This window comes from Carassius carassius, chromosome 28 (genome assembly GCF_963082965.1).
Source record: "Carassius carassius chromosome 28, fCarCar2.1, whole genome shotgun sequence".
Lineage (NCBI taxonomy): Eukaryota > Metazoa > Chordata > Actinopteri > Cypriniformes > Cyprinidae > Carassius > Carassius carassius.
Window position 1 is genome coordinate 22,095,157 of NC_081782.1, and position 20,362 is coordinate 22,115,518.

At 35.3% G+C, this 20,362-nt stretch overlaps 1 protein-coding gene across 11 annotated transcripts in view; it reads right to left on the reverse strand.

Annotated features, from left to right (window-relative positions):
• The window catches only part of LOC132108203 (teneurin-4), a 214,804-nt gene that overhangs the window by 148,379 nt on the left and 46,063 nt on the right, over positions 1-20,362 (reverse strand). For all 11 annotated transcript variants that reach the window (XM_059514830.1, XM_059514832.1, XM_059514829.1 and 8 more), the window contains exons 2-3: positions 7,355-7,641; positions 3,227-3,499 (exon numbers count right to left, since the gene is read on the reverse strand). In XM_059514830.1, coding sequence (XP_059370813.1) covers positions 3,227-3,499; positions 7,355-7,577 — 496 coding nt within the window. In that variant the 5' untranslated portion in view covers positions 7,578-7,641. The remainder of the gene's footprint in view (positions 1-3,226; positions 3,500-7,354; positions 7,642-20,362) is intronic.

The following is a 20,362-nucleotide window of genomic DNA, read 5'->3' on the forward strand; positions in this document are numbered from 1 at the left end:
ATTAAAAACTGTTATATTTTTGAAGCCTAATAATAAATGTAAAAAAAAAAAAAAAAAATCAGTAGCTGTATTAATATCAGTAATACTGGCCCTCATTCATAAAAAGATGCCATTTAAACAAGTATTTAAAATATACTGTCTTTATGTTGTTTCTACATTAATTTGATTAACTGAAATTATTACATTAAAAAATATATTAAAAACGTACAAAAACATTTCTTTTTTTATTGCGATTAATCACAGAAAAAATGTGTGATTAATCTAGTTAAAGTTTTTAATCGATTGACAGCACTAATATATATATATATATATATATATATATATATATATATATATATATATATATATATATATATATATATATATATATATATATATAGACACACACACACACATTTAGCAGACACTTTTATCTTTCAATAAAATAAAATCAGAATGCAATAAAAATCAACAAATGCAATGATATATAAGTGCTATAACAAGTCTCAGTTAGCTTAACGCAGTACACATAGCAAGGGCTTTTTAAATAATATAATAAATAAAAATAAAACATAGAATACAAAAAGATTAGAAAGCTAGATAGTTTTTTAAATTATATATATACAAAAAATCTAAATAATACAAAAATAACTATTACCTCACAAAATGTACATTTCCATTTGTGTTAGTCTAAATATAAAGATATAAAACACAAGTAGGTTGGATAACTCAATAAGTTTCAGTTAGCTTGCCCTTTAAAGTGCACATTATTAAACATGAGCGCAAAAAACAGCAAACACAACTGGAGTTTCTGCTTAAATGAACAAGATAAAAAGCAGTCAAACAGTCAAACAGACACCTAAAGCAGTGAATAAAGATATACACCGAGGGTAATTTCTTTTTCACAGTCATCAGATCCAGTTTAACGCACATTTGGGTTAGCCTCACCTCAGCGTTTCACGACGTTCAGACAGAAATATTCCATTTTCTTTTTAAGTCCATCACTGATGTCTATGCATAAAATGCAATGCAGCACAAAAGAACACCTCTGTCATTTTAAGTAAGAGTCTAATAGCTAAAATGACGCAGTCTTCAGTTCAAAACAGACTATTTGTAAGCTTTCAGGAGACTGTGGAGCAAAAGGCAATTAGTTTTCCGCTGCCGGGCCCTTGATGTGTGATTTCTTTTTGGCAGTGAATATGCATAAGGTACACATTGTAAACGAGAGTGTGATTAAGGCTAAACTAGCCTGCGGATATAAAGAGTGCCAAACTTGAAGACTTTAAATGCTAATAAACCTTGAAGAAAGATCACATTTCCCTCTCAAAAATCAAGGCTTGTGATGCAGATACAGAAGATGATATCCACAAAATTGTTTAGGTCCAGACAACAAACCAAGTGGTCAAAAGAGCCCAATTCTCAATGATTCTCTGGTCTCTAGATATGGGAATTTTATTTAGTTATTTATTTATTTTCACTTTATAATTTTCCAAGCAAAATGTGAATATCAAATTGTGCAGAAAAGTAAAAACAAGCGTTTTCTCAAACCATGATTTGAGATATCTTTTGTGAACAGAAAATGTAATGTTCCAAAATTAGAGCCATAACGATATTGTTTTGTCCGGGGCCCATGCTGGTACCGATATTAGGGAGTAAAAAATATTGATGCCGATATATATCGGTATACCGTAGTCCAAGTCCAAAAAAAAAAATTCTAGCCAAAATTGAATACTGACTATGAATAATAGCAGCAGTGATGCTTGTAAAATAAAATAATACTTAGCAAATATTTCATAAACACAAAAAAAGACATTTGACTATTAAAACAGTGCTACATACTGAACCCCCCAACCCCCAATTTCCTCTGAAGTCTACTAGAAGAACTCAAAGGCCATTCATGAAATAAATTAACTGCAGTTTTTCAAAAGGTTAATTGTATTATTCAACTTTAAGAGATGTGTATCCTGGTTTAATAAATGTTTAATCCTTAACATATGAAATGAACAACTAATATTTGCATTAAAATATAAAGATTTTGGTTTATAACTGACTCAATATTTCATGCTGAGATTTCCCATACATTCCTGCAGTTCTCAGAGTAGTTCCTCTAGCGTAATCAGGCCCTGCTCTTGACAAGTTTTACTGTGACACTGTCTCAGTACAATGTGACCTTCTATGCAAGCAAAGACACTCATTGGGCCCTTGGGGACCATTTGGAAGCACTGAGCTTGAGGAGGATGGATCCAGGATGGCTGCCTGCTCTGTTTGGGCCACTAATCTCATCAGAAAGCATCTGACCTCTACTACTGTAGCTCAGCCAAATAGACATGCCTTGGAGATTATAACTAAAAAATGCAAAATACATTAATTATATTGCAGTTACACATGGATAATTAATCACTGAACTACATTACTTCAGGAAAGTACTGGTTATTATGTTTATTATCATAAAACATTTCTGAAAATAAAAAAATGCATAAAACAATTACTGGGTGTTATAATTTCGTACTGTAACAGACAGGATCATAGCTTGGCACGCGTCAATCAAAATGAAGCAAAGACTATCATACATCATACTTCAATCACTGTATTAATAATAAATTAATCTCTTTTCACCGCAGAAATATTGTGCTTAATCCATCTGCAAATATAATGGAGTACTGAATTAAATCTAAATTTGTATAAGAAAGGTCACCAGATGATAAAAAGAAAAATATTAGAAGTGTCAAAGACATGGCCTCACAGAAAGTATACTGTACGCTTAAATATGCTTTTTGCTTTTTTGCCAATATGCTTTTTTAATTAAAAAATTGTCTGAAAGCATGTTAATAAAAAATACAAAGTGAGAAAGCGAGAAAGAAAGAAAGAAAGAAAGTAATTTATAACAATTTTACTTATAATACTGACATTGTTTTGAGCTGAATAATAAAAATAAAATACCATCACTCTTAAAGTTCTGTATAGCACTTGGAGGTTAGTGATAAACAGAAAACACAGAACTCAAATTATCATAGTATTACATCGCTTATTTCCATAAATCAGCATTCATGAGATTTTTTTTTCAACAACCGATCCAGAACATCACAAAATCCGCCTCTCCAAACCACACTTGATTTCCATATAAAAGGGCATCACACATTCAATCTGAACTGACGTGGTGCTAAACTGGAGACGTCCCTTTGTGCCTTGTGCCGTAATATTGCTCTCAGCTGAACTGTAAAGAGAGCATACAGATATCTGAACTCACCGTTTTCTGTATTTTCATGCTCGGTGTCAGTAAGGGTGAGGTTGGAGTTGGCTCTGCTGGAAAGGCAGGAGCTGCGGCCGGATTTGGTGTTGCTACGGCCCCAGAGTCGGACAGCGTGCTCAGGGGACATGATGCCGTCCGTTTCTGTGTCAGCGTCTGATCCCACACTCACAGAGTAGTCGCGGTGAGGGAGGCCCATTTCTGTTCTATATGCTGCCATATGGGGCGGCATGGGATCTCCAAAAGCCATGTCTCTAAGAGAGAAGTCCGTCCCTGATACAACACACAAGGACACAACGAGAGAAAATACAATCTGTGTTATGCATACAAGAACAGACTGCAACAGTAGGGGTCTGGAAGAAAAACACATTTCTTATCCTTATTTCCTATTCATTTTCTCCATCTCATCTCGTTTCATTATTTTTTTTATTTTTTTTATGTATTTATTTTTTATTATTATTTGTTTTTTACAATAACGGAAAAACCTTTCTAAAAAAAAAAGAAAAAATCCATAAGCTCAGAGATTGTTAAGCGATGACAGAAATTCTATCATTTATGTAATTTATTTATTTATTTATATCGAATAATTTTATGTGATTTTTACTTAAAGAACTTGACTGCTGCTGCTAGAATTCTGACTAGGACCAGTGCAAGGGAGCACATCACACCTATTCTGGAAAAACTTGCACTGGTTTCCTGTTAGTTTTCGTATTGATTTTAAAATTCTCATGCTCACTTATAAGGCCTTGAATAATTTGGCCCCTCAATATTTGTGTGAGCTTTTAACCCCCTACACTCCTACACGTGCTCTTCGCTCTTCTGAAGTTGGTCTTTTAACTGTTCAAACAACACGGTTAAAAACTATGGCTGATCGGGCTCATCTTGGGCTCCTAAAGTGTGGAATTCCCTGCCCTCTGAGATTTGGAATTCAGAATCCCTGACCAGAATCCCTTAGTGTATTTAAATCGTCTCTTAAAACATACTTTTTTAGGATAGCTTTTATGTGATTCATGTGATTACTTTGTTTGTTATTATATTGGCTTTTTATTATTTTTTTGATTTGTTTTTTACTGCCTGCACTGTTATGTGTATCTTTTAATTTTCTTATTTTTTATGTAAAGTGCTTTGAGATGCTACTTTTAAAGGCGCTATATAAAATAAAGTTTATTATTATTATTGATACACAAACAAACATCTTAGTGAGAGATTTGTTTTTAATATTAATTATACTGTATATACAGAAATCCGATCGAACGGGAATTTCATGTAAGGGTGAAAAAATTTAAGGTTGGTTATACAAGTTGGTTATGCAAACTTTCGGCACCGCAACCTTTAGAGTATTTTTGAGGGAGGCATAAATCCATAGTCCATGTGACACCAGAACACAAACAACGCAATCAGCGTTGTTTACATTCAGAATGCACGTGATTGCGTTCTGGTGTACTTTCCAAAATGGCGGAAGACGGTAACTGACGGTAACGGAAGAAGGTAGAAGAATTGTTGAATAAATAATGTTATTATTGTTTTCTTTGCGAACAAAAAGTATTCTTGTACCTTCGTAAATTATAAAAATCATTGATGTCACATTAACTTTTTTACCGACTACCTTGCTACGTTTCTGGGTCTGGGAACATTGCAGTTGCGTTGCGGTCTACGCAGAGTCAGAGAGCTCTCAGATTTGATCAAAAATATCTTAATTTGTGTTCTGAAGATGAATAAAGGGTTTGGAATGACGTGAGGGTGAGTAATTAATGAAAGCATTTTCATTTTTGGATGAACTAACCCTTTAACGGTGTCATCAAGAACTGCCTTTGTGCGAAAATGTGAACCTATGACACCTTTAAACACTGTCTAGGTAGGCAGCTCACTAGGTTTTAAAACACATTATTATTCATTACAACAGGGTATCTTTAACAGAGCACTCTGATTCCAAACTGAAAAAGAATATGCAATATATGAAACTAGCCAACATTTAATCAACTTGGAAAGCCTAACGAGAACTTTACATTTAAAATGGAGCACTCCAACCCACTTGAGAGTGCAAAACCTCAGTAAACATCATATTCAGAGTGCGCTCGTGTCTGGTGAAGGCCAAAGGTACGAGAAAGAGGAAGCCGTTTAAATGAAGCTAACAGCAAATTATAGATTTATGCCTGAGAGTGAGCACAATAATAGTTAGCGTGGCTGAGAGCAACTACGCATTTAGTATTCATGGAGGGGAAGTGGATATTTTTTCAGGTCACCATCAACTGGACACATTAGAAGGTCATAAAAGACATCAGCGGATCAGCATTCGAGGCACCCCCCTCTCATTAAAGTCCCAGCACGCTAATGGCAAAGCTACAAAACCGCATTCGGCTTTCCTTTTATCTCTCCATTTTTAGATACTGCTTTTCAGAACGGCTGGAATATATTACGTCGGATCAAATCGTCATAGGCAGTCTCTCTGAATTGCTCGAATGCAATCAGTCTCCAGAGTGTATGTGAAAGATGTACTGCAGATCTCGAGTCTGCGAGATGAGCTCCCCCAAAGTGTAAGATAGGTTGTCTCATGTTAACAAGTACATGTAATAGATATGTGCTTTAATATGAAGTAGGCCAGTAAAATGATCAAGGAAGCATCGTTCCTCACTTTAAAAGAAACTAATGAGCAGTAAGCACACAGGTCATGTATCAGGGATGATTACAATGTAATTGCATTCTTTCCATCAAAAGTTTTAATACACTTAATTTAGGAGAATCATCATGCTAAAAAATCTTTCATATTTTCTTGGTTTATTTTAGAATCTCACATTTTACACTTATTTATTTTTATTTTTTTCAAGCAGCAGGCAAAATAATGTGCAATATTAGGTGCTCACCACCAACATTTAAGCTCTGACACAAATCTTAAATCCAAACAAAAGAGTGTTCACTTTTCACTACACTTTTTACTCTAGGGATGCAAACTCATCAGGGGTGGAAAATTTGATTCGAGGGGGGTCTGGAGGCAAATCTGAAAAATATCAGCTTTAATGTCAAGTTATAGTAGATTTTATAACAAGGATAGGGGGGTTCAGTTTATTTGTTTGTTGAAAAAAAAAAAAAAAGTTGTCTCAGTCTACATTTGCACTGTTGTTTATATGGAACTCATTAAATATGACTACACATGTAATAATAATAATAATTATTATTATTATCATTCTATGTGTAGTCATATTTAATGAGTTGTTATTATTAATTATTATTATTATTACTAATTATTATGTATCAAAATATTTAGATTTGAATAAAAAAACGAATCAATAAAGAAATATTAAATATATCAAATAATTATATATACTATAGTAAAACTATTGTACTGTAAAATCTGAAAATGTACAAAAAAAACAAATTAATTATTGTAATACTAAAATCTGGAAAAATACTAATAAATATTCGAATGAATTATTATTATTATTATTATTATTTAATAATAATAAATATAAATTATTTATATTATACCACATAAAATAATACATATAATTGTTTTAAATATATATTTAAAATTAATATTGATTTATGATACTTTTACCACCACCACTACCACTACTACTACTAATAATAATAATAATATGGTACTTTTTTGGGAGTTTGAAAGCCCCTGGTTGCCAGTAATTGTTGTATGTAAAAGAGCAGCATGAAAATAATTTGACATAATAGCATTTAGTTTGTAATGACACGAGGGTGAGTCTTTTCATGCACAGAATGGATTTTGTGTCTGTCTGCTATATAACGGATATGAAAAATGCAGGCTGCTGGCCGAAGGTAAATTCTGTGGAGACATGCAGCAATCAGAAATGCATTATTCTTTAATAGGCAAATTATAATGTCATCAATAACGGTTCTCTTCTGCAAATTAGGCCAGATTGCTTTCACGGCAAATGCAAGCCATCCTGGAGTCCATGCAAAACCATAACCCACAAAAACTTGAGCGCAATTCTACCAAAGTCTGAAAAAAAAACAAAAAAAAAAAACAACTAAAATCAGAACATTTTCCCATTTGAATTGCATTCGGCAGCACTAGTTGCTTAGAAATGACACATTACTGTTTTAAAATGCACTTGTTTTATAAATAAGATCCGACATGTGAAATCTTGTCCCGCTCACCTTGCCTGCTGAACTCATCAGCTTCATGGTGCACCACGTCTTTGACCCGACTGCCATAGGCCAATCTGGAGTCCTGGTCAAAAGCTTTGAGGGTCTCGCTGGAGCTGTAGGACTTGGGGTTGAGCTTGCCGTCCTCGCTGTCAGCTGAGGAGCTGGTGTATCGGCGCTCCGTGTCCCGCCTGGAGTTCAAGGAGCGGTAGGGTCTGCGTTCTTTCACTTCCATGGCAACCTTGTCTCTTTTCTCAACATCAAATGGAGGGAAAGAAGCCAGTTCAGTCCGTATGATTCTGCAAGAAGACACAGATGGGGGGAAAGATGACTTGGTTTACCATGATTATTGCTTTGTTTTTGTTTTTTATTTTATTTTACAGCTAAACCTAAGACAAAAAAAATAATAATGGAACCACTGTTAAAAATTTGGCATTGGTAAATTGATTTGTTTATGTTTTTGAAACAAGTATCTTATGCTCAACAAGGCTGCATTTATTTGATCAAAAGTACTACAGTAAAAACTGAAGTAATGTGAAATATCACTACAATTTAAAATAACAGTTTTTAATATATTTTAAAATATAATTTATTCCTGTGATGTAAAGATGAATTTCAACATTATTCCTCCAGTCTTCAGTGTCACATGATTTTTCAGAAATCATTCTGAGATTCTGATTTGCTGCTCAAGAAACATTTATAATTGATAAACGTTTTTACGGTCACTTTTGATCAATTTAATGCAACCAGGCTGAATAAAAGTATAATAATAATAATAATAATAATAATCCTACTGACCCCTAATTTGAATGATACTGTATTTAGAACTATTTTTTCAAATAATATAATTAATTTATTAAAATAATAGAAAAAAATTATTGCAACATAAAAATACATTTGTATTTACATTTAATCATATCTCTTCACAGGATTCGACAACCCAGATATTTTTGTTTTTTAAGACAAGACAGTATAGAAAAAAAAAAAACTTGGAATACAGTGCACAGATGCTCTTTTTATTCATTGTGTATTTTCTGTAGCTAAACAGTGAGAAACACCAACTATTTTTGTTGTATGGAAAAGACCAGCATGGACATTCTGCAAAATATCTCCTTTTGCATTCTATGGAACCAAGAAATTCACGTGGGAATGAAATCATGTGAAGGTGAGTAAACTGTAATTTTTTTGTTGCGTTATTCTTTTAACACACAAGGAAAATGAATCTACATCATCGTCTGCCTCATTAATATCCCAGCCTCATCCTAAAATCCTCATTACAAAGCAAACAGCATTGTGAGAAACATTCAAGCTTGTACGCAATAATGCATGCATCTCTGTAACGGACTATGACACTTTGTAGCACAGTGTAAAAACAAAATGGCCGTGTGGAGAGAAATATATTGGTGTAGGCGCACCGTGCCACTGCAGGATCACGCGACCTGATGTCAATTTATAGGTCCCCTGATTTTCCACAGACAGGATATCACACAGAACTGGAGCAGCGGATGAGGTCTTAAACATGCCGATGTGGATTTATGAAGTTGATTAGAGGTTGGGTCATTGTTTCCTCTCATTTCCTGGACTTGTTTCTGACAATACAAGGTTTACTAAACCGCAGGCCGTGCAGTCTTTAGACATTTTAGAGCAGCATTTAATTCATCCACTGAATCTGCTGATGGAGTGTGCAATGTTGTGTTAAAATAAAACAAATAATAAAATAATCTTTCAGAAATTGTCACATTTCATGGCTCACATTTCACCTCAAAATGAAAAGAATATATACAGCATACTTTGAACAAAGACAATGCAGCCTATTTTGTGTACTGTGACATTATTGTTGTGACTATAGACAAGATATAAAAATAAAAATAAAAACTCATTTTGAAATATGAAGGAAAACAATGATATATTGCTTAAATTGTAAAATACACAGAACTCTAAGTACTTATGATAATTTGTTTTATTTGTTTAATTAAATTTACAGTAATGACATTGAGATTATACATAAAATACATAATAGTAATTACAATCATTTAACAAATAAAAAACAAGCAAAATTAAACATAATAGTCAAAAAAAAACTAAATATAAAGGCAAAAATATAATCTTAAGTAGAAATGTAAGTACTCAATGTAGCTTGATGTACTGGATTTAATATAAAATATTATTAATACAGGTATAGATAATACCGTAACGATGAAATGGATTAAATATTTACTAAAATTACTAGGATTTTCATTGGTGTAATGTAAAAAATAAGTACAGCAGAGTAATGTACATGTTACAGGGGAAATGAAAATAATTAAAAAATCTGTAAAAAAAAAAAAAATGTTTGTATATACACTGTATATATATATATATAGTCACGCAGGCTATGTTGAGTTTTTTTTTTTACATTTCGAGGTTAAATATGCTCCAGGATATTGCTTTGTGTGGTTGACCCGAGTCTCAGTCCCCCTCTAAGCTGGTTAAAAATAAATTAATAAATAAAAAAACCGGATTCACAAGTCAACCAACGCATTAAAAATAGAAGGCTTAATCATAATGGAATTTGGTTCTAGATCCTCTTAAAGCAGAAAATAAAAACAACAGTACGAGTGGGACAATATGGCAGACTCACTCTCAGCATTTCCCAGCAGATAAGCTCTTTAAGACCACTGTAATATAAATGTGTGGCACTTCCGCAATAATCCACAGTAAACTATATCTAACCCCCCTTAAACATCCTCTTTATTGCCAAGCACATTGTGGAGTCGGGGTCACCTTTTGTATGGACTGGCAGCTGAAAAGATGGCTGTGATTAATGACTCGAAGACCTCTGCTCCAGGACCTCCGCTGTGGACAAAAACTGCTTTTCTCCTAAAGACCCGCAAGAGCACTTCCACTGCCGGGCCGGAATCTCCAAACCAATTGCTTTTAGGTTCCTAATATTTTAGCATTTAGAAAGAGTCTTCTAGCTTATGCTAATTCATATAGAGACAAAAGAGCCTTTATGGCAGCACTTGAGGGGCTTTTGTTAAAGTGCATTGTCTTAATTTCCAAAAGCCTTGGTTCAATGAAATCGGCACGTAGTGTGGAGATTCTGCGTAATATGCTGTGCTTCTGAACATCCGAGGTCTCGCGTGTACAAGGGTGTACCTTTGGGGCCATGGGAAAGCTTTCTGTCTTTTCAGTGAAGCAACAGCCATCACTTATGCTTTGACAGCTTATGTCTAGTGCAAATATATATCTGTGAAAGTGAAGATGCGTTTGACTGGCGTCTCTCTGTGAAGAACTTCAAGAGCAAACTATTTTTGCTCTCTGTGTGTTTTTCTATGATAGTGTGTTAAGCTGTATGAATAATCTGGAAGAAAAAAAAGAAGAAAAGTCATCGACTCCTATCTAATCCCTAAAGCCCTGTGGTGGGCAAAAAAAAAAAACAGGTTATGACTAAAAAAAGTTGACAAAAAGCCAATTTTCAGTCCTTGGATTCTGCTTCAGAATGTTAAAAGCACTGTTTATAGAGATGAATCAGAGAACTGCATATTACTTTTTTGTTATGTTTATCTACTGTGCACAGGTCTGTTAAAAAAAAATAATAAAAATAAAAAGACCCCATCATTACCCCTTTATGTATTCATGTTTTTGCAGGACATCAAGACTACATTCATTTAATCACAATTATACAATTTACTTATTTATTTTTATTTTTAATAAAAATAATTACATTTATTTGAAATGTATTTATTGCTGAAGAATCATTTATTTGATGAATAAAACACACAAAAGCATCAATTTAAAATATTCATATTTTATAATATATATTTTATAATTATAATAATGATTTTACTGTCACTTTTGGTCAATTTAATGTGTCCTTTCTGAATTAAAGTATTAATCTTACTAACGGTAGTGTACAGTCGTGGCCAAAAGTTTTGAGAATTAAATAAATATTAGTTTTCAAAAAGTTTGCTGCTAAACTGCTTTTAGATCATTGTTTCAGTTGTTTCTGTGATGTACTGAAATATAATTACAAGCACTTCATACGTTTCAAAGGCTTTTATCGACAATTACATGACGTTTATGCAAAGAGTCAGTATTTGCAGTGTTGGCCCTTCTTTTTCAGGACCTCTGCAATTCGACTGGGCATGCTCTCAATCAACTTCTGGGCCAAATCCTGACTGATAGCACCCATTCTTTCATAATCACTTCTTGAAGTTTGAATTAATGGGTTTTTGTTTGTCCACCTGCCTCTTGAGGATTGACCACAAGTTCTCAATGGGATTAAGATCTGGGGAGTTTCCAGGCCATGGACCCAAAATTTCAACATTCTGGTCCCCGAGCCACTTAGTTATCACTTTTGCCTTATGGCACGGTGCTCCATCGTGCTGGAAAATGCATTGTTCTTCACCAAACTGTTGTTGGATTGTTGGAAGAATTTGCTGTTGGAGGGTGTTTTGGTACCATTCTTTATTCATGGCTGTGTTTTTGGGCAGAATTGTGAGTGAGCCCACTCCCTTGGATGAGAAGCAACCCCACACATGAATGGTGTCAGGATGCTTTACTGTTGGCATGACACAGAACTGATGGTAGCGCTCACCTTTTCTTCTCCGGACAAGCCTTTTTCCAGATGCCCCAAACAATCGGAAAGGGGCTTCATCGGAGAATATGACTTTGCCCCAGTCCTCAGCAGTCCATTCACTATACTTTCTGCAGAAGATCAATCTGTCCCTGATGTTTTTTTTGGAGAGAAGTGGCTTCTTTGCTGCCCTTATGGACACCAGGCCATCTTCCAAAGGTCTTGGCCTCACTGTGCGTGCAGATGCGCTCACACCTGCCTGCTGCCATTCCTGAGCAAGCTCTGCACTGGTGGCACTCCGATCCCGCAGCTGAATCCTCTTTAGGAGACGATCCTGGCACTTGCTGGACTTTCTTGGACACCCTGAAGCCTTCTTTACGAGAATTGAACCTCTTTCCTTGAAGTTATTGATGATCCTATAAATTGTTGATTTAGGTGCAATCTTAGTAGCCACAATATCCTTGCCTGTGAAGCCATTTTTATGCAACACAATGATGGCTGCACACGTTTTTTTGCAGGTCACCATGGTTAACAATGGAAGAACAATGATTTCAAGCATCACCCGCCTTTTAACATGTAAAGTCTGCCATTCTAACCCAATCAGCCTAATAATGATCTCCAGCCTTGTGCTCGTCAACATTCTCACCTGAGTTAACAAGACGATTATTGAAATGATCTCAGCAGGTCCTTTAATGACAGCAATGAAATGTAGTGGAAAGGTTTTTTTGGGATTAAGTTCATTTTCATGGCAAAGAAGGACTATGCAATTCATCTGATCACTCTTCATAACATTCTGGAGTATATGCAAATTGCTATTATAAAAACGTTTTCCAATATTTATGTAATTCTCAAAACTTTTGGCCACGACTGTACAGTAAATGTATGTGTTTTGATCAGATGGACACTGAAAGTGTGGCAGAACAATAGCAAATCAAAATGTATTTGATGTTTAATATGCAGTCATGTGGAGCAGAAGGTGGGGCTGCACAATAATCAATCAATATTCCACCTTATTAGCCTGTGGCCCAGTTCTCTGAACTCAATCATCGACCAATTTTCTTTTTTCTCTTTTGAAATGTATGTACATTGTTAAAACTGCCAGTCTTATACAGTATATTGATCTTGGCAGCTTTATTTTGTAAGCAGCAATTGAACAAATAATTTGCTATTCTGAAGAATTCAGGAGTTAAATGAAATGTTATTGAATTGTTTTTATCGAAAATGCTCTGTTGTTCAGGTTTGGCTTTGTTTCCTTTGATTTCCCTTCATTTTAAACACAGCTGCAGCAAAGCACTCTAGGGAAAGTAGCAAATAGCATATCCACAAAACAATCTGCTGCTCAGGTATCAGTTTCCTTATACATTCAATGCTATCGATTAGTCTGTATTCCACAAATATTCTTGCACACCCCATTCCCTGGTTTGGAGCCAAAAAAGTATAAAAAGTAAAAAAAATAAAAAAATAAATATATATATAGTATGGGTTGTTTCTGATAAGGGAACTAGGTGGCATTTTGACACTTCAACATATGGATCAGAAAAACAATGTATATTTGAACATCTGCTATGGAAAAAAGTAGAGTCTTGGTTAAACGTCATTAAAGGGTTAGTTCACCCAGATAGCAAAATTATGTAATTAATAACTTACCCTCATGTTGTTTCAAACCCGTAAGACCTCCGTTTATCTTTGGAACTAGTGATGCACCGAAATGAAAATTCTGCGCCGAAACCGAAACCGAAAATTTAGGATGCACTTGGCCGAAAACCGAAACGGAAGCCGAAAATGGCTTCTTTTAAAAACGTATATATTTATATTGCTTGGATTTAATGGATCTGAATTGAAAAATCACAATATAATAATCAAACTTTTATTAACAGTTACATAACAAAACATAAAATATTTTTTACAATAAATATAAATAATAATTATTCTTCAAGTTTTATGTTCCATCAAAAAAAATAGTTTTTTAAAAACTGTGCAAAAAAATCCACAATTTTGGAGATTTTTGCAGAACAAATGTTACATATTGCAACTTTGGTGTCCTCTCGTATAGGGCTGTCACTTTTGTGAAAAAAAAATCCTGTTCGATTTTTGAGACATAGGCAAAGTGTTCAATGAATCGTTAGTAAATTGCCTATATTTGGCGTTGATCCGTTTTTCAATGCCAAATATAGGCAAATCCACCGACAACTAAACATGCATTAGGGCGACCGTAAAGAGGGCGCTTGAGACGCGCACAAGTCAGCAATGTGGACTGCCATAACATCAATGAAAAACATTACTGAAGGCTACATTGATATTATGCACTAATAGGCTCTGTGTGTTTGTGTGTGTGTGTGTGTGTGTGTGTGTGTGTGTGTGTGTGTGTGTGTGTGTCAAAACCTGCAGTTGCTGTGTGACGCGCGTTCGCTGCGAGCGTATAGTGACGATCTGGACGCGCTCCGAGAGAAGGCTGTTAAAATCGATTCCCTGTTTTCGTTTTCGAAACTTGTGTTGGTTGGTCTGATCGATTGTGCAGCTTTTGTGACAAGCTTTTTTTGATTGTGACAGCCCTTTGACATGCTTAATCTTTGATAGGCAGACGCGTGATAACAGCTCGACCGTGAGTGAAACCTAAGCGCTTGCGCACGGATGGGAGGAGCGGGTGACATTCATTTTCGGTTTACGTTTTTGGCTGTATTTTTTATTTCGGCCCGAAACCGATAATGCCATTTCGGCCGAAATTTCGGTGCACCCATATTTGGAACACAGTTTAAGATATTTTAGATTTAGTCCGAGAGCTCTCAGTCCCTCCATTTAAGCTGTGTGTACGGTATACTGTCCCATTTCCAGAAAGGTAAGAAAAACATCATCAAAGTAGTTCATGTGACATCAGAGGGTCAGTTAGAATATTTTGAAGCATCGAAAATACATTTTGGTCCAAAAATAGCAAAAACTACGACTTTATTCAGCATTGTCTTCTCTTCCGTGTCTGTTGTGTGAGAGAGTTCAAAACAAAGCAGTCTGGATATCCGGTTCGCGAACGAATCATTCAGTTCACCTGAACCAATCATCTGGCTCGGCTCGGTGTTAATTTTCAGTTCTCTCTTCACAGCAGTTCAGTCAGTGTACTGTTTGAGTGCATGCATTACTCCGGGATATTGGTTTGTTTGAACTCAGAGGGAGTGTCAGCCACATTAAAAAAGTTAACAGCTTAAGTCATTTGTGGATTAATGCGTATTAGAGATGCGAACCGTATAAAACGATTCAGTTCGATTTGGTGAACTGAATGATTCGTTCGCGAACCGGATATCCAGACTGCTTTTTTTTGAACTCTCTCTCACAACAGACACGGAAGAGAAGACAATGCTGAATAAAGTCGTAGTTTTTGCTATTTTTGGACCAAAATGTATTTTCAATGCTTCAAAAAATTCTAACTGACCCTCTGATGTCACATGGACTACTTTGATGATGTTTTTCTTACCTTTCTGGACATGGACAGTATACCGTACACACAGCTTCAATGGAGGGACGGAGAGCTCTCGGACTAAATCTAAAGTATCTTAAACTGTGTTCCAAAGATAAACGGAGGTCTTACGGGTTTGGAACGACATGAGGGTAAGTTATTAATTACATGATTTTGCTATCTGGGTGAACTAACCCATTTAAAGTCAACATTAAATTGCATTCAAAATTACTTTTTCTGCTGTAATAGTTTAAAGCATATATATATATATATATATATATATATAAATTGCTGTGAGAAACTAGATTTTATCATTTGTTAATTGACATTGACTTAGAATTGGATACACTGACTTGGACTTGGAAGAAAGAATAGTTTTAGTGTATAATTTCCAAACTGTAGATTTGACGTGATGCAAAAATATTTAATCAGATGGAATATCTAATAGTTGGAGGGTACCTAAAATGCGAGATGTAATCAGCCTTAAAATATAGTTGACCATTTTATACAAAAGTGTTTATAAAAGTCATTTCCATCATAGTTCCTTCCATCATAGAAACACTATATATATAATTTGAGAATTGAGATGTGGTAGAAATGACAGTTTTATGGAAATTTTCATAGCTTTCAAAGAATATGGTATTATCCTAAACTGGTCTATGGCTTATTAGTAAAAAGGAAATTAATTAAATGGTGTATCATTTACTTCTCTCTAAAAAAATCAAAAATGCACTAACCAGTATAGCAGTTTAACATGAAAGAGCCCAAAACTCAGAGTATAGAGTCCCTTCAGGGAGCAGGCAGGGCGGTTCGAGGTCCCAGGCCTGCTGGGGTATTATTCGAGCTCCATGTCCCAGACTGGTGGCTTATGGAGCCCTCCTACTATGGCGGAGATGAAAGGGTTCTATCTATATGCAAATGGATTCGGTCTATTCTTGCTACAATTAGTGTGTGTGACAGTGTGAAAGCGAAGCTACTGAGTTTTGAATGCCAGCGTGGTCATCTATCTGTTGAACTGTTAGTGCCTTAATACTCGTCCAACAAAGCAAATTGTCTCAACCAATGTTATGGGTTTGGGGCGGGACTATCTGTTTGTACAACCGATAGCAGACAGACGCAATGTTTGGGGAAACCATTTTGAGGAGAAAAAAAAATCACATTCTGAAGTTAGTGGCACAAAACCACATATTTGACCTCAAATGATCTTCAGAAATGTCAAGTTGGAAGAAAAACAAGAGCGAGGATGTTCATATTAAAACTTACCTTGGAAATGCATGTATTGGCATTTTACAAACTGTAAAGAGAATAAATCAAGCCCTAAACTGACATTGCACAGAAACCCTACATGCTAGTGCAAGTTAACAAGCTTGTTTACAACCCGCGTTCAGTTTTTGAGGTCCTCCTACTCAACATCACTTACAGGCGAACAATAGCAGTGTTGGAGCCAGCGAGTAGGTTCACAATTGTGTCCCTGCAGGCTTTAAAGTGTGCTCAAAGCTGCAAGCGAGCACCCCTCACTCTTTTTGCGAAGCTTCATTCACATGCCTGTCCTGTGCTTAAAAGCCTGCTGGGTCAACAAAAAGGTTTGCTTTCAATGGGTAGGAGAGAGAAGTTTATTGGCGCGGGGGCTGTTATTGATGTGTTCATGCGTGTGCGTAAGAGACCGTCTCCTTCTGGGATCAAAAAAGGAACCCCGCTAGCATTTAGAACAGAGTGCGTAAAAGCTTCAAGGTAAAGCAAAGTTCCATTTGCAAATCGCTGGGACGCGAAGGTTTTCAAGGCGACGGGACACTAAGTTTGCTTCGGTAAATAACCAGCTTTCTGAAATGGGTTCGGGAATGCATTTATTCGCTTTCCGTGCAAACGTATCTCCCTGACCTTGACCATGAGCTACGAAAATGTCTGAATGTCGCTGAATCAGAGCGATCAGCAAAAATGCTGCCTCTCCATTAATAACACAACAATGAAAGACTCTAAATCATTTTCATGAGGTGACAAAGCCATAAAAACACCAGTGGAAGTGAATGTCAGTGGAATCGGAGATAATTGGCAATGTATGGGGTTACGTATAATGTGTGTGTGTGTTAACACAACCTGAGAGATGCTTGAACATCACAGAATATCACGGATCACGTCTATGACCGTAGGAAATACATCATCCTGACTGGTTCCTTGAAGAGCCAATGAGCCAAGAAGTGAATTAGGGGCAAAATAAATAAGGGCTATGAGAGTGTGAGTGGATGAAATCAACTTTAGGTCTGGAAAAACAAAACTACATTTTTACATTTTCTAAAGGAAACACAAAGGGTTCTGTTCAGAAACCCACCGTGTATAAAGTGTTGGGTGGTTGCCAGTATTCCTTAGGCATTTCAAAGGTGTTCTTGTGCTGTCAGCATGTTAATATGGTTGCTAGGGAGTTTATTTTATTAATATTTGAACATGTAGTTAAATGTAACAATAAATAATAGATTAATGAATCATCTGCATCAAAGCAACACCTGGACAAGGATTTCTTGAATCATCCACAATAAAATCATAGCAGGCATTTCCAAAATAAAAATAATTTAAATTTAATGCCGACTTTTTCTACATTTAAAAAATATATGTTTTTATGCAATTGTATGGAATGAAGATATCAATTATGGGCATTTTTATGTATATATATATATATATATATATATATATATAAAACACTAACTATATGGTTATAGGGGTAGAATTGAGGCTTGGTTTAGGGTTACTGCATGCATTTATGTGTAGGCTACTTTTCTGTTATTAGCATGGTAAGTACATTTAATGTGTAACAAGGACACGGCAAGATACAGTACAGTTTTGCCAACAGTTTTAAATGTCTATTTGGATTTTATTTTCGCATGTAAGTGGCGTTTCAAGTAGTCCATACAAAAGAATCCTTCCTGAGTCCTATTGCGGTCTATAGATAAGCCTCGGCTCTTCCTTCAGAGTAAACCTATGGGATTTTAGCCTGTTTTATTGTCTGCCAGGTGTATATCCTTCATGTCTGCAGCATAAGAAAAGAAGATGAAGGTATGAGCAGTCATACACAAGTGATGCCTGTCTGAGCATGCACCACAACTGAAGCAGAGAAAATGATTGGCATTGTTGCAGTGGTTGCAGGGACAGGTGGGTGTTCTGTGCCACTCCGGCTCATTAGCGAGCGATTACCGCTCATTACGCCCCTATGGCCAGACTTGGCTTGATTTATAACCCCGGAAGGGTTGAGAGAAATCTTAATACTCGCTTAAGCAATAATCAACTGCTTAAAATCCCTCAGCACTAAGCCCAGAATCCCTAAACTCCAAACATGTTGACTTAACACAGCCGAAGCCATGAGAAGGAAACGTGGCCGTTGTACTGCCGCCCAGCTCCACTATACTCCGAAAAATCACTAAAGCAGACAAGCTCACTCGCATTCACTTTCTGTCGCATCCTTCTCATGTTCACTCACGGCAGATCTTGTACAGGATGACGAAAGAAGTGTTTTACTCTAAAGGAAAACAGCATAAGTGCAGAATATTTTTTTTGCTTCACACTACCGTGGTTTAAAAATACTTCACTCCTTCCTTGAGGTGGAAATGATTTGGCAGTGATGGGACCATCAAATGCTTTTGTGTCTTCCTGCATGGCAAGCTGTGTTGTCTTGTGCGCTATTATTATGATTTTTTTGCAGTGTGGCATCATGTTTTTTTCAGTACATCGTTGGCAGCTGGAGCAGCTATATATATTAATATATATATGTTTTAATATATATATATATATATATATATATATTAATATATATATGTTTTAATATATTAATATATATATGTTTTAATATATATATATATACATATACATATATATATATATATATATATATATATATATATATATATATATATATATATATATACATATATACATATATACATATATATATATATATTAATATATATATGTTTTAATATATATATTAGTATATTGAAATATATTATATTAGCTGATAATAGAATATTTTATTATTTTTGTCTCTCCAAACTGTGTATTTTTAAATTACAAAATAGCCTTATTTGCTGTTTTATCAATTCACAGTAAAGCATTCTCAGTGATTACTATTTTTAAGCTCAGAAATACTGCACATTTTTAAGGCCATCAAGACAATCAAGGGAGTCTGGCATACAACGCAAAAATAGCAAATAAATAAAATCCAGCCGAATAGCTTTTATTTAGATTATCATTAATAACACTGACCTCGTAAAAAAAAAAAAAAAAAAAACTTTTCTGACATCCAAATATCTGTCTGTTTTCTGAAAGAAAGCTGATTGGAATGAATCACTGGAAAGAGGGTCATAATTTAGCTTTCTGTGAACTATCTTTGCTGAGTAATTCTTTGTAGTCAGTGATGCTGAAACCCAGATCTGTCAAACAGTCAGCTAAATACGGTCTGCTCGCCAGGCTAAGCGTTAAATGCATATAAAATCAACTTAGTTTGAATGCTAATATTTGTGATTGGTTCAATTTGCATGGATTATCCAACATTTTTCTTAAAATAAATTACTGGTCTTATTGTGAATAATTCAGCAGTGCACATCATTTCAAAGTACAAGAACATGAATATCATAGTAATCTCTCATCAAAATGTTAAACCTTGCTTTGCCTCTAAAACAAATTCCCATTTCTGATGACATCATCAAGGCCTCTATCACAGCCCATCTAGCTATAGGCCCTACATTCATTTCAATGGATGAAGTCAAGTTTCTTCTTGTGATGTATTTTTGAGTGCAACGGACTACTGAACATTGTGTATATAAAATAGATTGTGAATCCGGTTCTTTTACTGTCAGTATAACAATATGTGCTGTATATAAATAACCAAGGCTGAATTCCCCAGCCAGCATTCTGAATGACACATGATTGCACTAAAATCTGAACCATGTGAGCAAACATCCTCCCCCATGACACTCATCTGATTTAAGGTGGGGATAAAACATCAAATCTCTACGCGGCTTAGAAAGCTCTT